This window comes from Talpa occidentalis, unplaced genomic scaffold, assembly GCF_014898055.3.
Source record: "Talpa occidentalis isolate TD23 unplaced genomic scaffold, MPIMG_talOcc4v2.1 talOcc4.7, whole genome shotgun sequence".
Taxonomy (NCBI): domain Eukaryota; kingdom Metazoa; phylum Chordata; class Mammalia; order Eulipotyphla; family Talpidae; genus Talpa; species Talpa occidentalis.
This window is the reverse complement of record NW_023605083.1, coordinates 59,793,826-59,812,325: the sequence shown is the minus strand read 5'-3', so window position 1 is coordinate 59,812,325 and position 18,500 is coordinate 59,793,826. Positions and strand designations below refer to the sequence as shown.

At 40.4% G+C, this 18,500-nt stretch overlaps 1 protein-coding gene across 1 annotated transcript in view; it reads right to left on the bottom strand.

Moving 5' to 3' along the window:
* The window catches only part of RAD23B (RAD23 homolog B, nucleotide excision repair protein), a 40,644-nt gene extending 22,491 nt beyond the window's left edge, over window positions 1–18,153 (bottom strand). Inside the window, exons 1-3 of the mRNA XM_037495269.2 lie at window positions 17,710–18,153; window positions 1,634–1,715; window positions 663–742 (exon numbers count right to left, since the gene is read on the bottom strand). Coding sequence (XP_037351166.1) covers window positions 663–742; window positions 1,634–1,715; window positions 17,710–17,775 — 228 coding nt within the window. The 5' untranslated portion in view covers window positions 17,776–18,153. The remainder of the gene's footprint in view (window positions 1–662; window positions 743–1,633; window positions 1,716–17,709) is intronic.
* Between the last annotated feature and the right edge of the window lie 347 nt (window positions 18,154–18,500).

Genomic DNA, 18,500 nt, shown 5'->3' with positions numbered 1-18,500 from the left:
CATTTGATTTTGCTTCTCTATTTCTAAAGTTTAACATGCAATGAGTAAGCACTTAAATACAGCAAAATCAATAGTTAAAGGGATTGTAAAAGCTTAAGTCCACACATGTTAGCTGGTGAGCTGCTTTTTGTTTTTCAGTACAAGTGCATGCAGCAATTAAAATTTATTTGTTCAACTATTTTATTCTGCATGTATCAATTATTTTGTGACATGAACCACCACTCCTATTTGACTTAAGACTTCACTCCAGACTTCTATGTCTTTAAAGAAGTTTATGTATGAACAAAGCCTCTGTAAGTCACAAAAAATGTGTTGTTAAAAACTTCCTTACATAAACAGTTCAACATTTTTTTAGTGGCCTTTTCATTTTTTTCTTTCCCAGTTTCTGCACTCTATTCCACTCACTTGTAAATACCGATAAAATGAAGAGTCTACATGGTTTTTCTGCCTTGAGGAGTCTGTCAGGTCTAATACATAACTTAAACTTAGCAAGTTCCTTGAAGGCACCCTTATTAAAAACTACAAAATAACCTTTAATGACAGTTAAGTACACATTACTATGGGTGTGCATATACTGTATTCACTTAAAAGGCTGGACTTGTGATCAATCTTTTATTAAGACTCACATGCAGAAAGATAAACAGAATGAAGCTGACACTTACCTTTGTCACCATAACCACGACAAAATTTTTCTCATCGATTTTATATTCTTTTAGAGCAGTATCATCATTGAGGATTTTACCTAACACATTAAGAGAGAAAAACATTATTTAAGGTTCAGCTACCTAGAGCCCACGGGCAGCTTCGTAACCCAATGCTCAACGGCTGCGCCATCAGGGAGGCCCTCTATCCTTGTATTTTTAAAAGCTTTATATAATATGAATATTAATCTTTTCTTCTCCCTTTATTTATAGTGCTCTTTGAACATACAAGGTTTTCTATGTTCTCCCATCAATTTTGATATATATTTTTTAAATTATTTATTTATTTATTATTTTATACAAGCACTGGGCACAGTCAGAAGCGCGGGAGGGTGAGAGAATTCACCAGAGCCAGAGCGGGGAGCAGAGCAGGCAGAAGGACTGAAGTACACTGCTGAGGGGAGCAGCGGGCGGCAGGAGAGGTCTGCACACCATGTGGGATCCTCCTCCAGTGGCCGGGGAGCAGCCACGGATCGAACCGGCGCTGCAGAGGCTGCGGGCAGCTTCGCAACCCAGCGCTCAACCGCTGTGCCACCGGGGAGGCCCCAATTTTGATATTTTAAAAAACAGATTCACTGAAATGATTATTTCACAGGAATAATTAATAAGTGCATTAATGAACCTAAGTGAGTATAAAGAGTTTCAATTCAAAAGATAAAAAAAGTTCAGATTAATTAAAAATACAAATGGTAGTTTTCTATGTTGCTTGCAAAGACAAAACTAACATCATTGGATGTAAATACATAGAAAGCAAATGTGAAAACACTGAACATCAGTATCACATTCAAATGATTGCTCTCTCCCTGCTTCAATCTGCACAATCATGTTTCTGACACAATCACTTAATATAGACTCCAATTCACAAGAATTTCCCAAACTAAAAGAATGTCACTGTAAGAAAATGGCACATTAATTTCAAATTTAATTCATACCTGCATAAATTAACTTTTGACCTGCTACAGGAAAGGCATCTTTCCCCTTTTCAGATTCAATCTTCTCTTTTAGTGCTTTCACCTATAGGAAAAACAAAGATTTTTTTGTTAAAATCTAAACAAGTGGGAATCCGGAACCCAAATAAATAATGCAAGATGAAATTTTCATGTATTTTAATTTATGCTGCTCAAAACTTAAAATATCATCTTCCTCATACAAAAAGACCCAGTAACCCACATTATTAAACACAACAGGTATAAACTGTTTCACCATCTATTATGCATATATAGATTTTTAAAAAGTTACCAATTGACTTGATAAATCTATTTTAAGTAAAGGTTTTTTTTAATATATTTTAAAAAAGGTTTATTTATTTATTTATTTGTTTGTTTATGCAAGCACTGGGTACAGTCAGAAGAGTGGGAGAGCAAGAGAATTCACTAGAGCCAGAGCGGGGAGCAGAGCAGGCAGAAGGACCGAAGTACACTGCTGAGGGGAGCAGCGGGTGACAGGAGAGGTCTGCACGCCATGTGGACCCTCCTCTGGTGGCCGGGGAGCAGCTGGGGATTGAACCAGCGCCACAGAGGCCGCGGGCTGCTTCACAACCCAGCGCTCAACCGCTGCACCCCAGGGAGGCCCTAAATAAAGGTTTTGATATGAAAGTTTTAATTCTTTACAGGCTTATCTTCTATAGAGTAAGAAGGTAAAGCTCTCTAAACTAAATGGTCTAAGAAATAGCTCTCATCTACAATCTGTGAAAACTTCAATGTAGTTACATGTGAAAGTTAAAAGACAAATGAAGGGCCTCCCCAGTGGTGCAGCAGGTTGAGCTACGTGCTGTGAAACAGTCTGCAGCCTCTGAGTGCCGGTTCGGTCCCAGCCAGCTGGCAAGAATCCCACGTGGCCCAGCAGACCTCTCCTGTCATGCCCACTGCTCCCCTCAGCACTGTACTTCTGTCGTCTGACTGTTCTGCTCCCTGATCTGTCTCTGGTGAATCCTCTCACCCTCCCGCGCCTCTGGCTTGTACCCCAGCTCTTGTATAAAAAAAAATAAATCTGGGCCTCCCCGGTGGCGCAGCAGTTGAGCGCTGGGTTGCGAGGCTGCCCGCGGCCTCTGCAGCGCTGCTCCCCTTAGCAATGTCTTGGGTCCTTCTGCCTGCTCTGCTCCCTGCTCTGGCTCTGGTGAATTCTCTCACCCTCCCGCGCTTCTGACTGTACCCAATGCTTGTATAAAATAAATAAATAAAATCTTAAAAAATAAATAAATAAATCTTAAAATAAAAAATAAAATAAAAGGCAAATGAACCACTTTAAAAGTGCGCAATATTTTATTATAATAACCCACGGGGGCTTTAGAAGGACTGATTTAAAACATAATTTGTGAGGGTAGAACCTGATTATCAGTATTTTTTAAAATTATTTATTTATGTATACAAGAACTGGAGTGCAGGCCAGAAATGCAGGGGGGGGTTAGAGGACTCACGAGATAGAGTGGGGAGCAGAACAGGGAGAGCGACTTAAATATACTGCTGAGGGGAGCAGCAGGTGAGACTGGAGAGGTGTGCATTGCCATGTGGGTTAGCTCCTTAGGACAGCTTCACAGCTCTGAGACTTAAAACCCTTTGAGCCAACAGGGAGGCCCTAGTTTCATTACTTTTAAAGACAAAAGAATCAAGGGGACAAATTCCACATCCTTCAATTTCCCAGAATACTTGTTATAATGTCTAAGCTGTTAGTTTTAAACATTATATGAAAAACTGTCTTATAAAAGGGGACAGAGGGCCTCCCCGGTGGCACAATGGTTGAGTGCTGGGTTGCGAAGCTGCCCACAGCCTCCAAAGCGCCAGTTCGATCCCCGGCCGCCATCTAGGGTCCCACGGGGAGGTGGGGGGGCAGACCTCCCCTGCTGCCCGCTGCTCCCCTCAGCAGTGTACTTCGTCAGTCTGCCTGCTCGGCCCTCCCCTCTGGCTCTGGTGAATTCTCTCACCCTCCCGCGCTTCTGATTGTACCCAGTGCTTGTATAAATAAATAAATCTTAAAAAAAAAAAAAAAAGGAACAGAGCATTCTTTCTTATAAAAAGCAATGGTCTATTCTTTGAAAGTAATAAAGTAATGTTTACACAACTTCAGAAAGTTCATTAACATACTCCATGTGACAGAATACTCAAAACTCTGGGACAAATAGGAATACCATCCATTCAGTTTTATAGTTGAGGAAATAGCAGAGACATTAAATTATCTCCCCAAATCACACTGCTAACCAAATAGAAGCTGACACCCAAAACCAGCTCTTTGACTCAAAATATTGTGCAACTACCATATAAATCGCCCTTGCTACACTGATCTTTCTGATATAGATCAGGAGCATCACCTCTATTTTGTTTCCCAAAGTGGCAATAGTTTCAAGACTTGCAACCTACTATATTTTCTTCTGTTCTTAATTTCAAAGGTAAAAAAGTAATGATTTTTAAAAAGCACTCTGAAAATCTGAACTCAACATCAGTAAACTGGATATAAATTCCATGTCTCTATCCATATTAGTACAGCCAGTCCTCAAATAACTTGGTCTTAACGTTGATGAGAAAACATTAGACAAAATGACTGATGATCTGGTTTTTTCACATGTAGTTTTAGCTTAAAGTTGCAGTTTCCAATGACAACTAGCTACACACTATTCTTCTATTAAGTGGTAAATCCTATGTGAGGTGTAGTTTTGAATAAAAAAGCACAAGGAGTCCATAACTTTTTAAATAACTCGGTTTTGCCCCTCCTTCAAAAAAATTTATGTTGACGGGTTTGCTTTTACCTGTGCATTCAGTTAGCATTTTATGGGACTGAGAAATAAAAGTTATTATCTAAATTCTGAGATAAAGTAACCTTTAAAGACTATGTAGTTGAACTTCTATGTTGCTAATGGAGGCCAAAGGAGCGTAGGTTATCCCAGGGATCCCTAAAGGTTCATTAATACACTTATCAGGTGGTCCACAAAGTCAAAAGACATTATTTGCCTTTATTCATTCTCATTTTCTCACAATTATTCAGCTGAGTTTTCCAGAAGGTACAAAGCATGTTGTGTTATCACAAAAATGAGTGCAGGAGCAGCTGAGAATCCACCTATCTTCTATTAAGCCGAACATTAAATAATTTGCAAAACAATGTCAGTCCTCTCACTGCTTTTTGTTTTGGAAAATAATTTTTCACACAAAAATGTACTAACTGTAACATATAAAGATGTCTTATTTTAAAATATACATTAAATTTATTTTAATTTCTAATACAGTAAATATTAATAAATACAAGCCATAGTCAAGTGTTGTTCTCAAGTCCTCAATTAAGTGTAAAGGGGTTCTTAATAATAAAGTCTGAAAATTACTATCTTTTTTGCTAAATGACCTGCCCAAAGTCAACTGAGTGGTATCTGAGTATGGCTAAAGACTTTATCATGATACATTTCCTTTCATGCTTTTTTATTTGTGGGAGAGAAGGAATGTAATATTTTTATTTATTTATTTTTAAATAAATTTTATTTTTATATTCCCATACAATTGCAACCCCCTTATTTTGACCCCAATCCCTCCCCTCCCCACCCCTCACCCCCCATAGAGTGTCTCTGGTTCATAGTTTTTTGTTGATTTTGATTTTCACTTTCTTATAGTTATTCATTTTCCTGGTCCCTTATTTAAGTTTTCTAGATTCCTGCTATGAGTGAGACCATGGGATGTAATATTTTTTAACTGTGATTGCTTGGTAAAATGCACACATGAATTACAGACCATGTATCTCTATGAGAGAATCCAGTTCTTGGGAAGGTACACAGATATTTAACAAGTAAATTAATGCACCATAGAAATATGTGAAAAATGGAAATAAAAAACAAACATAAAAAATGAAGCAGAAAACAAGGAACAAGCAGGAATCTCATTTACAGACAACTCAGGATGAGTCAACACTTAACAGACAGATTTAAGTGATTATCTCTCTCAATTTAACTTGTGTGTGTATATATATATATACACAGATACACACACACTTCCTACCCAGAATCTCCTACTTTCACTTTGATCTTAACTGCCAGCTCTATTAAAAACAGACACCAATGTCACTGCTTCTATCTTTCCCTTCCTAATATCACATTCTTGCTTGTCTTTCTGTTGCTTCTGCCAGGCAAAATTTCAAATTGAATTTATCCATCAGTACTCAACATAAAATTTATTACTTCAGCTTCTCTGTGGTGTCATACTGTCCTATCACAATTAGCTGACAAATCTCACCTCCAACTAATTAACCAACCGACTTCCTGACCCTATTTACATCCAGCCTTCTAAAATGCCATTGGAGAAAAGGTACCCACAAATGCTCTTTTTCCTGGTTAGTCCTTTTCTCCACTCTTCAAGAGGTTACTTTAAACCTGTACTTTCCTCTAAGTCTCATACTCAACACCCCACATCCCACCCCTGCAGATGACCATTTTCTACTTCAAAACAAATACAACATTAGAAGAACTCACCATAAACTTTCTGCAACCTACAGACACTGAATTCTTTCCAACTGTTTTCTGGTTCTCTTAGCAGTTTCCTCCAATAGTCTGCAATTATAGATTCATTGTTTTCTACCCTTACTCCGGGTTTATTTTCAACTTCTCCCTCAAAACCAGTTTATTTCCATTCACACTTTAACAGAGCCAACTCTATGACCTTCAAAAAGCAAAAAACCCGTACAACCCTTGTCTTCTGCTACACTCTCTTCCCTGTAGTCTCAAGCATTTTTCAAAAAATTAGCCAAACACTTCACTTATATAAGAGTACAATATAGTGCTGATGAACAGAAGGACTCTTTTCATTTTGCTGCTTAGTTTCTCCAGTAGTGCCTACTCCCACTATTCTATGGAGACTGTTCTCACCATATCACTGAATTTAGCAACCTCTAATCAGATACTTCTTAGTTCTTTATCTGTCCTGTCTCTCTTTTGTACACTGTCTTCCTTTGGCGTCCACAATGCCAAACTGTTCTAGCTTTCCTCCCTTCTCTTTTCTCTGAAATCTTATTCCGTGGCCAGCCCTTAAAGTGTTACTCCTAGTTATGCCCAAGGCTGGCTACCTTTTCTTCTCCATAAACTTCCAGAATAAACCATCTTATCTATTCCTACTTTAAAAAAAAAATAAAAGATTTAGTTATGCATACAAGAGCTGGGGTACAGGCCAGAGGTGTGGGGGGTGAGAGGATTCATCAGAGACAAAGTAGGGAGCAGAATAGGCAGACTGAGTGAAATACACTGCTGAGGGGAGCAGCGGGCAAGTCAGGAAAGGTCTGCTGCACCATGTGGGTAGCTCCTTGGCTGTGGATTGAACTTGTGCTGCAGTGGCTGCAGTTAGCTTCATAGGTTGCATCTCAACACGTTGCGCCACCAGAGAGGCCTCTATTCCTACTTTTAGTAACACTCTAGATGTCATCTGCATGCCTCCTGACCTTCAGTTATGCAAACCCCCTCTCTCCACCTGGTCTTTCACTGGATGTCCCATAAGCATTTTAATCATAACGTGCTTGCTGAATGATGGCTTCTAGACCAATTTGTCTAATTCTCCCTAAGTTGATTATATTGAACACAAACTAAAACAGTTTATAAAGAAAACTTATCTTTCTAAATGCTGCACAGAAAGAATAGGCAGCAATTCTACACATGCATTCCCTTGGCAAGTTTATGGCCAGCAATGGATGTGCTCACAAATCACATAACTGGGCCTTGTCCGATACCAATGCCCAGTTCCAGTAAGGCATTTCAACCAAGTTAATCTAGACAAAACACTACAGTCCAGTAAATAACTCGGGCTACCATATCCAAGGTTAATAAATCAAACTTTTCTTCCAGCTACACACTTATCTCATGAAGTTATGCAGCGAAATAACAAAAATACTCCATAGCTAACATTAAACATAGTCGACAAGCCTTTTATTCTTTTTCCCCAAAAGCAAGACAATATCATGGACTCTTTAAAAAGTACCAACATAAAAGTTGATCAGTTACTCTTTTTCATCCCATTCCCTTGTGAGGGGCTTGTCTCTTCTCCCTATTTCTCACATCAAATCATTTATCCAGTGATGCCAACTTAACCATCTATTTTCCAAAGTGAACACTATTTTATTCCCACAAGACTACTCTAGTTCAGGCCAAGTAACTTCTTTTCAAATTTAGATTGTATGTTTCCAATGTCAAGCAAAATGATATTATAAATTATATTCTCACAACAACAGTATGCTGGTTTGCTCTGTCAGTTTTCTTTTTTCTTTTTTTTTAATAGAAGTGTTATTTTTTTTCCTTTTAGATTTATTTATTTATTTATACAAGCACTGGGTACAGTCAGAAGCGCGGGAAGGTGAGAGAATTCACCAGAGCCAGAGCCGGGAACGGAACGAACAGACCGACGAAACACACTGCGGAGGGGAGCAGCGGGCGGCAGGAGAGGTCTGCGCACCATGTGGGACGGGATCGAACCAGCGCTGCAGAGGCTGCATCACAACCCAGCGCTCAACCACTGGGCCACTGGGGAGGCCCTGCTCTGTCAGTTTTCTTACACGGCATTTTTGCTTAAGATTTCTAGAGCTACCACTTGTTGATTAGATCAGCAACAAGATATTCATGAGCTAATCCAGTTTTCTCAATGTTAAAGTATATTTTCCTTATTACAATTACATACTATGAAATAAAACCTGCAAGCTTTGTGATGGGTAGCCTTGAAATGTAGAAGGGTGATAAAAAATTACTTTATGAACATTCCACGCATCCATTTAATGTAATACAAGAACGATGGGGCCTCCCTGGTGGAGCAAGGGGTTAAGATGCAACCTATGAAGCTAACTGCAGCCACTGTAGCACAAGTTCGATCCCGGCCAGGGAGCAACCTACATGGCGCAGCAGACCTCTCCTGGCTCGCCCAGTGCTCCCCTCAGCAGTGTCTTTCAGTAAATCTTCCTGTTCTGTTCCCCACTCTGTCTCTGGTGAATCCTCTCACCACCACCCCTCCCCCACATCTCTGGTCTGTACCCCAGCTCTTGAATGCATAAAAATAAAATACTTAAAAAAAAAAAAAAGATGACTATACATGCGAGGTATTCACTGAATGCATACACATAAAATGAATGAAACATTAACAACCATCATTAAGAGAAAAACAATGACAGCTGCTTAAACAAAGCATAGTGTATTCATGTTTAAGTAATACATTTAGATATTAAAAAAATGAGTGAGTCTAAAACCTTCACTTTATACTTTATAGTGAACCTAGATTATTTTAGCAATTTAACGGAAGATTTAAGTTTAAAAGAAAAAAAAAATTATACTGTACCCCTCCCAAACCATTTCTTGTTATTATTACACAAGAAAACAGTACAATTTTGGGAGATTTCATTATTTAAAAAGTCTAAGGCAGTAGTTCTAATACTACTAGATGGTAATACTACCAGTAGTTCTAATAGTTCAGCAGATTAAAAAATAAGAGCAACTAAATTTGACAACTATTAGCAAAGGAGAGAGATTCCCAAGTCAAACAGGTTTACAAAAGGATTTTATCATTTTCACTATAGGCAAAACTTTTCCCTTTTTGGTTCTTTAGGTAGTAATTCCATTTGAGAAACTGACACAGGCACTAAAGAGTATTTCTGAATTTCTTTCCCCCAAATAAATCCCCACTAATTCTGAAAATAAAGTTGATTATAAAAATATCAGTAAGGCCTCCCTGGTGGCGCAGGGGATTAAGCACTGCACTGAGGCAATCCGCAGCCTCTGCAGCACGAGTTCGATCCCCAGCCAGTCAGGGAGAACCCCACACGGCAAGGCAGACCTCTCCTGCCTCGCCCGCTGCTCTCCTCAGCAGTGTATTTCAGTCAATCTGCCTGTTCTGTTCCCCACTCTGTCTCTGGTGAATCCTCTCACCACCTACATCTCTGGCCTGCACCCCACCTCTTGCATGCATAAAAATATTTAAAAAATAAAAATATCAATAGACTTCAATGCAATAGGAAAATCTCTCCACTGGACCCAAGGAATTAAACAATGCAGTATAAGCTAAGGGGGTTGCAATTGTATGGGGAATATAAAAATAAAATTTATTATTAAAAAAAAATAAACAATGTAGTATAAGTTTTTATTAAAACAATAACTGAAAGTGAAGCATAAATAATGTGTGAATAGACAGTAAACAAAAGCAATCAATCCTCAAATTGTGTTCATGATCCAAAGGTTATTATTTTATATATAATTTGAAATCCGAAACTATTTTTTTCCCAGAGAAACCATGGTATTTAGGCTCCTAAGTCAACCTATAATGTATTCTATTATAAAATATATTCTTAATGGTATGATTTCATCAAAACTGAGAGATTTTGAAGATTAAGTATACAGAAAAGCAGGGATTCTAAAGATACCTACAACTTTTAAGAAGTTTTAATATAGGCAGAGGAATGGAGTGTTCTAGTGCACAACAAAAAAAAGGTCACTTACTTTAACAAGTGAGTGGAGAAAAGGAGGAGAATGAAAATTTTTATCTACCTGTTTAGGTATCTAGGACCTGTTCATTTATTAGTCATTTGTAGCTGCTCTATTGCTAAGATAGACAGGGTTACATTGTGTTCAAGACAGGACAAGTGGGCCTCCCAAGTGGCCCGCAGCAAGTTGAGCGCTGCGCTATGAAGCTGCCTGCAGCCTCTGCAGCGTGGGTTCGATTCCCGGCCGGCCAAGAAGATTCCCACATAGCGCAGCTGACCTCTCCCGCTCCCACTCTGTCTAGTGAATTCTCTCACCCTCCTGTGCCTCTGATTGTACCCCCGTTCTTGTATAAATAAATCTTTAAAAAAAAAAAGGACAAGTAAAAAGTAAGAGAACACTCCCCTAATTTAGAAATTCTATGATGTATTTGAAAAAGAGAGAGGAAAAATAAACAAAATCAAAAGCTACTGTTAAGTTTTACCATGAGGAACAGAAAAATGATGCAGTGGCCAAAATGGAAAGTGGAGACAAATGAGGATTCTATTAAGAAGGTAAAAGTGTGTAAACCCTAGAAATGGAGAAATTGATGTAGAAGAGAAAAAGACAAGTAGTGGAGAGACGCACTACACAGGGACAGAGTATGGGATATGAGGGAAAAGTAGAGGGCTAGGCTTAACACCATCTACAATAGCCATCTTTAATAAAAGGAGCTAGCAGGTAGTTCTGCTAACTTGTGAAAGTTCTGTTCCAACAGTTTCTATATTCTCAATCTAAAATCTAGGGTGATAAATCGAAAATAAGGAGATATGAAATCTGCATATGGCAGTGGGAGAATAAAAGAAGTAGTGAAGTGTATGATGGTCAGGCTATATAAGTGTCTCACTGAGGCTAATGTTCACAAATTTACACGAGACAGGTATGTTTCCTAGCTGCACAGGTGCAAATACATAGTTGAATTACATCACATTTGAGGTTTCCCAAACAAGAATGATGGAGTGGTAACATCATGCTGCCAAATAATGTCATGGTTCTCTTTATGTAATACCTCATATTTATATACCCTCAAATTCAATGCTATCAGGTTAGTACTTCCGGTGGCAGTATCCCCACTTTACAAGGGAAACAGGTACACAAGCAGGTAATATAGCAAGTAAAACAGCCAAGATTAAAACTCAGGCAGCCTGGCTCAAGTAAGCCTAAACTAACTCGTTGCAATGGAGCAGATTATGATCGCTGATCCTATTTTAGCTGGGCAAGGGTGGAAGTGATAAGGTGAGGGTAGGGCCAGTATGCATCAGAACAAAACAAAACAAAAAAGCAACTATATGATCAAATGGATTACAGATTTCATTCGAATTATAATCAGAGGCAAGGTAAAGTGGGATATTAACGACAGATTATTGGGGCATCTGAACAACAGTTACTGGTAATGATAAAAGCTAATTACTAGTCATGGGTCTGAATTTCAGTAAAGCAGAAAGAAAGATTACTGGATGAGAGACTTAGAAACAGATGACCAAGATATCTTCCACAAATATTGAAAGTACTAAGACACTGACTGTATGATCTCAGGGAGTTATTACTCAGGTTGGTTTTCATTACAAAACATACACTTATTACACACATATTTTTCACAATTCTGGACTGATTTTTAATGCAAATCAATCACATTCTGGGAAGCTCAGAATCACTGACCATTTTCACATTTTTAACCTAAACAGCTAACCGCTACTATATCAGGAAAAAGGAGATTTAACAATGGAGAGATTTAAAAAGGAGAGATTTAACAATGTAAGTCCATGTTACTATCTCTACTTCCTCTTCTTCCATTCATTCCTCCTCCCTGAAAATTTTCTTCTCTTGGATTCTTCCTACCTAAAAAGTTGCTCCTTGACTGACATTTTCACCATTTCAATCTAACAATTCAAGGTTAGAGCTGCCCAGGACTGAGTCCTAGGTTGTAGCAACTTTTCACAAAGTTTCCTCAACTCTAGTTAATCACATACAACAGACAATTTAGGCATCAGGGCTTAGGTTTTTCAAAGAATGAGCATGAAAAAGACTGCTAGATGGTCTCATTCAGTCTCATGGACTGAAGTCAAGCATATATACTATTTGACTACTTTCCTACCTCTATCTCCAAACTTCTCTCTGGAATTGAGATTCAAAACAATTTTTTTCATCATCTCCACTTGAATGTTAACAGGTATCTTGATTTGTCTTACATTACCACTCCAACCCCCAAAGCAGCTTCTCTCCCAGACCTCCATGTCTAGGGAAAAAATACAAAAATTCACACAATTTACACAACCAAATTCTAGGTTTAATACTGATTTCTCAATTTTCCCCATTCCAACCAATCAAAAAAATGCTCTCAACTCTACAACTCTCAATCATATCCCAAGTGTACCACTTCAAATCTACCCACTTCACATATATTCTCCACTCCTATTTCTCTGGTCAAAGTCTCAACTGGTTAAGATTACTGTACAAGTCTCCTAACTGGTCTTCCTGCATTCACTCTTGCTCATCTTTCTACCATCCATTTTGTACTAAGCAAGTGACTTTCTTTTTTAAAAGATGTATTTATTTATTTATTTAAACATACATACATACATACATACAAGAGCTGGGGTACAGGCCAGAAGCACGGGAGGGCAAGAGAATTCACCAGAGACAGAGTGGGGAGCAGAAAAGGCAGACGTATTGAAATACACTGCTGAGGGGAGCAGCAGGCGAGACAGGAGAGGTCTGCCACACCATGTGGGTTTCCCCCTGGCTGGCCGGGAATCGAACCCTCTCTGCAGAGGCTACGGACAGCTTCACAGCACTGCGTTCAACCTGCTGTGCCACTAGGGAGGTCCCAGACAACTGACCTTTTAAGTTATAAAAGAAATAATCTTTCTCTCCTGCCTAAAAGCACCCAATGGCACCCTATTTTACCTTGAAAAACCCCAGTTTACTTCAAAGTCTTATAAACTCTGGCCTCTTGCTTTTAATTCTCAAACCTCTTAGGGGGTACCCCTAAGGAGTAGGAGTACCCCTAAGGAGTAGGAGTACCCCTCAACCTACTAGGATCAGCAAGACAGGTCTTTTTTTTTTTTTTTGATTCTCCAAACACATTCTTTAAGATCTTTCCCTACAGAAAAAAAATCTCATCTCAAAATGCTTACTATTATTCAGATTTAGTTTAAATGACAGCTGATTCAGAAAAGTCTTCTGTGACCAGTCAATTTAAAAGCAGCCACCCACTCATGCACTATCACATTACCTCATCTTATTACAATTCTGTATGTATCACTTACTATTATGTGGTTTTAAAAATATTTTTTCATTGACTGATTTTACTAGAATATATGTACCATAACAGCAAGAGCTGTCACTTAGTTAAGTACTCAAAAAAATTAATAAATCAACATGCAAAACTGAGGGATTACTGATTTGATAGTTCATCAAAATAATTAATTCAAAAGATCTTTATTAAATGCCTACTGTTTGTCAGATACAGAGAGAAAACATACCAGATATCCCAGGTACTTCCTACCATTATGCTAAGAAACCTTCATTTCACTTCTGTGATATAGCATTTTAATATCAACTACTTAATGTTTTAATAATCTAGGAAACTTCTATAAATAAGGTACAATCTTCAGCATGGCTGTATTAAAATACATAAACCACAAAAGGCACAATTCACTCATAAATGACAGCTAGCAAATATTGTATGCAAAGCAAATGCTAGAACAACTTAGTTTATAGCACAATTGCCAATATTACATAAACCACAAATTGAGGAATTCTTTGCAGATTATACAGTATATTAAATATGATGTTTACAGTAAATAAAACTACTGTAGCTCTGGGATTCTTTTTCAAAAATCTCCAATGTTTACACACAGCTTTGATGTCACATATAGTAATCTTATTTCAACTTGTGCATTTCAAAGCTCATCTAAAACTTACTGGTGGTTTTTTGTCAGTCATTCACAAAAGAAAGCTGCTTTACTGTGGATGTCACAGGCGAGAAGGGGAGAGAACCTTTTTTCAACAGGTTCCATCACTAGCAGTTGCCATTATGACTCAAACTTTGATAGTGGTAGCTGTTGTGTGTTTTTGTTTCCTCTTCAGTGATTCAAATCACTTGTGGCAAGAGCTTGTAGACTGAAGGATTAAATCTGTATACCATATACTCTTTTCTCGTCATTTTCAGTGAACAATAAAATCTGCACTGTATTACAATTACCTTAATTTTTGTCCTTTAATTCACCTGTTCTTAATTATTAATGGGCTAATTACCAAAACAAAAAACTAAGTGACTATGGATCTGAACTTAAAAACTATGCACATTCCATTTCCCTTTAAATGACCACCATACTATCAAAACCAGAATTATAAACATTTTTAAATGAATAAGTCTATTAGATATCTCAAAATACTTTATTATCCATATCAATTTCTAATGTTTTACAGTAAATCATCTATTCAAAACAGAACACAAGAACATTCTTTTAGTCTTCCCATCCCAAACATTACACCTTCTCATTTTGTTTTGATATTGTTTGCATTTTTATAAGTGATGTAATACTCTATTAATTTAAAAAAAACCTATCTTTATAATAGTTAACACTAAATGTAGTGCATGGTTAGTGGTCCAGTGAACAATACAAATGTCTAATAAATGTTTAAAGTTTCACTAAAGAAGGGTGAGATGAGGGACGAACTTACAGCATTCAAAAACTAGAGCAAATGCAAATACCTTAAAAACAAATCCTCTTGCCTTTTCCAGTTAGTACAATCCCTATTCTATCTATAGTCACTGAGCTCCACTGAGGTCAGTAAGACTCCCAGAAGATCCAGAGTAAGTGTATGTCCCTGTACTCCCATCCCAACAAAGCTGACTAAACATTTACTTGTTCAACAAATGATTCACTCTCCTGATTCCTTTTCTCAGTTCTTTCTTTCACCCATTTCTGCTCCTGATGATTTCAAGCTCACAAGTCAGTTTGTACAGTGGCCACCTTAAGTTACTACATTTCCTTAGTTCCTTCTAGGTAAAACTCTTACAAGGACAAATTTGTGAGCAGCCCAAGTCGAGACCTCAGAGTCCAAAGTTGGTCTATTTTATGTGGTTTTCCTTTAAGTCTCACTAAAATCCTATTTTCCTTCATTTTAGATCTAATATTCCTGGCTATCCAGATTTCACAGCAAATTAGAAAGAGGATACTTAGACTCTCCCTATATTAATATAATTTTCATTGTTTCTGACTGCAATTCTACCTTCAAGTACTGTGCCAAAATGTTAATTTAAAAACCACTTGAAAGGTAGAATTAAAATCGTTCTATCTTGAAAAAAGTTCCAAAATTTAAAGCTACTATGGTGAAAATCTACAAATCTTTTTAATGTAAATGGTTCCATAAGTCAGATTGTTTTCTTGCCCTAGACTAACAACGTTAATTGCTATATTTATACAAATAGCAACAAAGTTATGTTTATATAAATAGCAACAAAAAAAGTTGAAGTTAGTCTGTAACAATGCACCCTCAGAAAATATACTTCTAGAAGTATATTTATAACTCATATAACTTAATACATTCCCTTGGAAATAAACTGGAAAACAGCAAATACAGGTAGGAATCGATAAAAACATAATACTAGCTCCAACATATGTATACATAAGATGCTTAAAGAACTGCACAAATCTTAAATATATACATTTCAGTGAAGCCTATGGAAAGTCACAACATAACTTCAACATCTGCAGCTACTTACAAAAAACTCCTTTAGGTTTCAACAGTCCTGGAATTAATTTTGAATATCCTAAGTTTGTAAAGTTTTTGCAGCACCAACATTTATAACCACAGAAACCAAAGTCAGAGAGACACTTTATGTAAAGTTTTGTCTGAAAATATTAGTGGCATTTTAACTTTTATTCTTTCACTCACAAGTACACACTAAGCAGTAATTTTCAAGAATGTTTTCCATTAATAATAGAACACAGGGTGTTGCCAATTACTTGTGAGTATATTGAAGTTTCTCAAATATAAACGCTATTTTCTGCACCTTGACGAATTCATCACACAACAGACTATACCCACAGTAAGTATTTTGAATTCAAACCATTTTGTGCTACAATTCCAAAAGGGTTGGGAGAATCTGTCTGTTAAAGAATTAAAGATGACGAAAACTTAAGAATAAATATACAACATCATAACCTCAATCAAAGGCATCCTCTGATTAATAATTGACTCCATTTATCGACCACCTATTCAAATACCATTTAATCCTCACATCTCTGCAAGGAGGGTATTGTTCCCATCGAGTAGGGGATGGAACTAAGAAATTAATTTGTCCAAAAACACAGTAAACAAATTACAGAGAACAAATGGACTGGGGTCTACCACCAAAAAGGAATCAACAATTTTTTAAAATACGGACGGGCAGAAAGTTTCTGGTTTTAATTCAGCGCTAACACGATCTTAAAGTGTATAGAATCACAGTTTCAGAACATAAGCACTAAATTTACACTCAAGGCATTTTTCAGATTCTTGGCATAAAGTTGTAATGATTTCAACATAGTGGCTCTTTTTGCAGTCACAAATACAGACGATGGCATGAGAATTTACCACGTGGACTTTTGAAGTGTTCAAGGATTTAACTGCAGAAGAGATTCAACGTTTTTATTTTTTCTCCCTGGAAAAACTATCACTTGGGGGTTGGGGGGCGGGGAAGATGCAGAACTCCAACTCCGACCATTACAAGACTTCCAACAGAGCATCCGCTCATCTGGAGTAGTTTCAGCCTGAATTCGAAAGGCTGCTGACCCAAAAATCTTCACCACCAACGAGGCCTCAAGATGCCATCTATACAGGGGTGTGGGTTCGGTGGCGAGAAGACTGCAACTGAATATTCAAGATTTGTGCAAATAAAAGGGTTAGCATTTCTGGGGGAGGGGGGAAGGAGGCAAAGAACTCGTTTCTACCAACTCTCAACCACTCACTCTTCGTAGACGGAGCCTGATACTTTCTTTTAAGGTTCATTACCGCCGGTTACCACCTACTAGACCTCAGCGCCTGACCAGTCCACGCAAAGGTAGTGGCGATGCCTACATATCACCCCCGAGCCGTGCACGACCCCGCAGAGGCCGGCTCCACCGCCGAGGCAGTCCGGATCTCCCCTCCCCCTCCGGCCCCGCCACCGAGAGATCCCAGGCCTAGGCCCCCCGAGCCCCGCGGGCGTTAAGCGCCACACCATCTGCCCAGGACTGCCGGCCGGCGACCAGCTACCGCTTCCTCCTTCTCCGGCCACAAAGCCCGCGGACAACTCCCCAGGGCAGGGGCGACAGCACGCCGCCGGGCCCCCGGGCCCTACCCGCGCCCCAAGTCCTCAGGCCTCACCCAGCGCCCCAGGCCCCAGCCCCGCGCTCGCCGCATCCTCTCGGTGCGCCCGGGGCTTTCAGCTCCGCCGCCGCCAGGCCCGCCTCGAGGCTGAGGCCCCGCCGCGCCACCCCCAGCCCAGGCCCCGCGGGCCCCTCGCGCTCGGGCCCGCGCGCGGCCGCCCTCGCCCCAGCGGGGCCCCGCGCCCCCCGCCGCTCGCACCGTCTCCTCCGGGTCGATGTCGATCTTGAAGGTCTGCTGCTGGAGGGTCTTCAGGGTGACCTGCATGGTGCCGCCGCGCAGCTCCACAGTCGGGCCTGCTCCGGGTGCTGGCCGCTGGGCGGGGTCTGTGGCCTGGCGGGGCCCCGGGGTCGCCCGCGCGCCTCGCGCTCTCTGGAGGAAGGCGGTGGGGGTGGGGGCGCGTCACATTCGCCCCGCGGAACGGCCTCGCCCCCAGCCCCGGCCCCGGCCCGCGCCGCTGCCTCCGCGACTGCGGCCTTCCCCGCGAGCCCCGGCCGCCGTGCTTCCTCGCGCGCCCGGCGCCGGCCAGAGTCTGCAGAAGGCGCGCGGCGTACTGCGAAACCAGCAGAAAATCCGCTAGCTCACCACAGGCTGGTGGCCGCCATCATCGTGACTCGCCGAGACGCGCCCCCTCCCCCACCCGAGAAACCTGAAGGATGGAGCCGGGCCGGCCGAGCGCGCAGGCGTAGGGTGCGGTGGGACAGTGCGCAGGCGCGGTCGGGAACTCCGCCCCGGAATTGGGGCCGGGCTGACTGCGGCTCTGGAACGCCGGCGGCCTGGATGCGGCGTGCGCAGGCGCAGTGCGGGGGCGTCGCGGGAGCTCTCGGGGCTTCCTCGTTGCGTCTGCAACCCCGGGTGTTCTCCCGCCGGCGGCCGTTCGGCCGACGTCCATGCTCCGCCCAGCTGCCGGGGTTGCGCAATCCGTCACCCGGGTAGCGCTACGTGGAGCGCCTCAGGGGCTGCAGAGCCCGGGAGCGCGGGTGCTGGGGGGC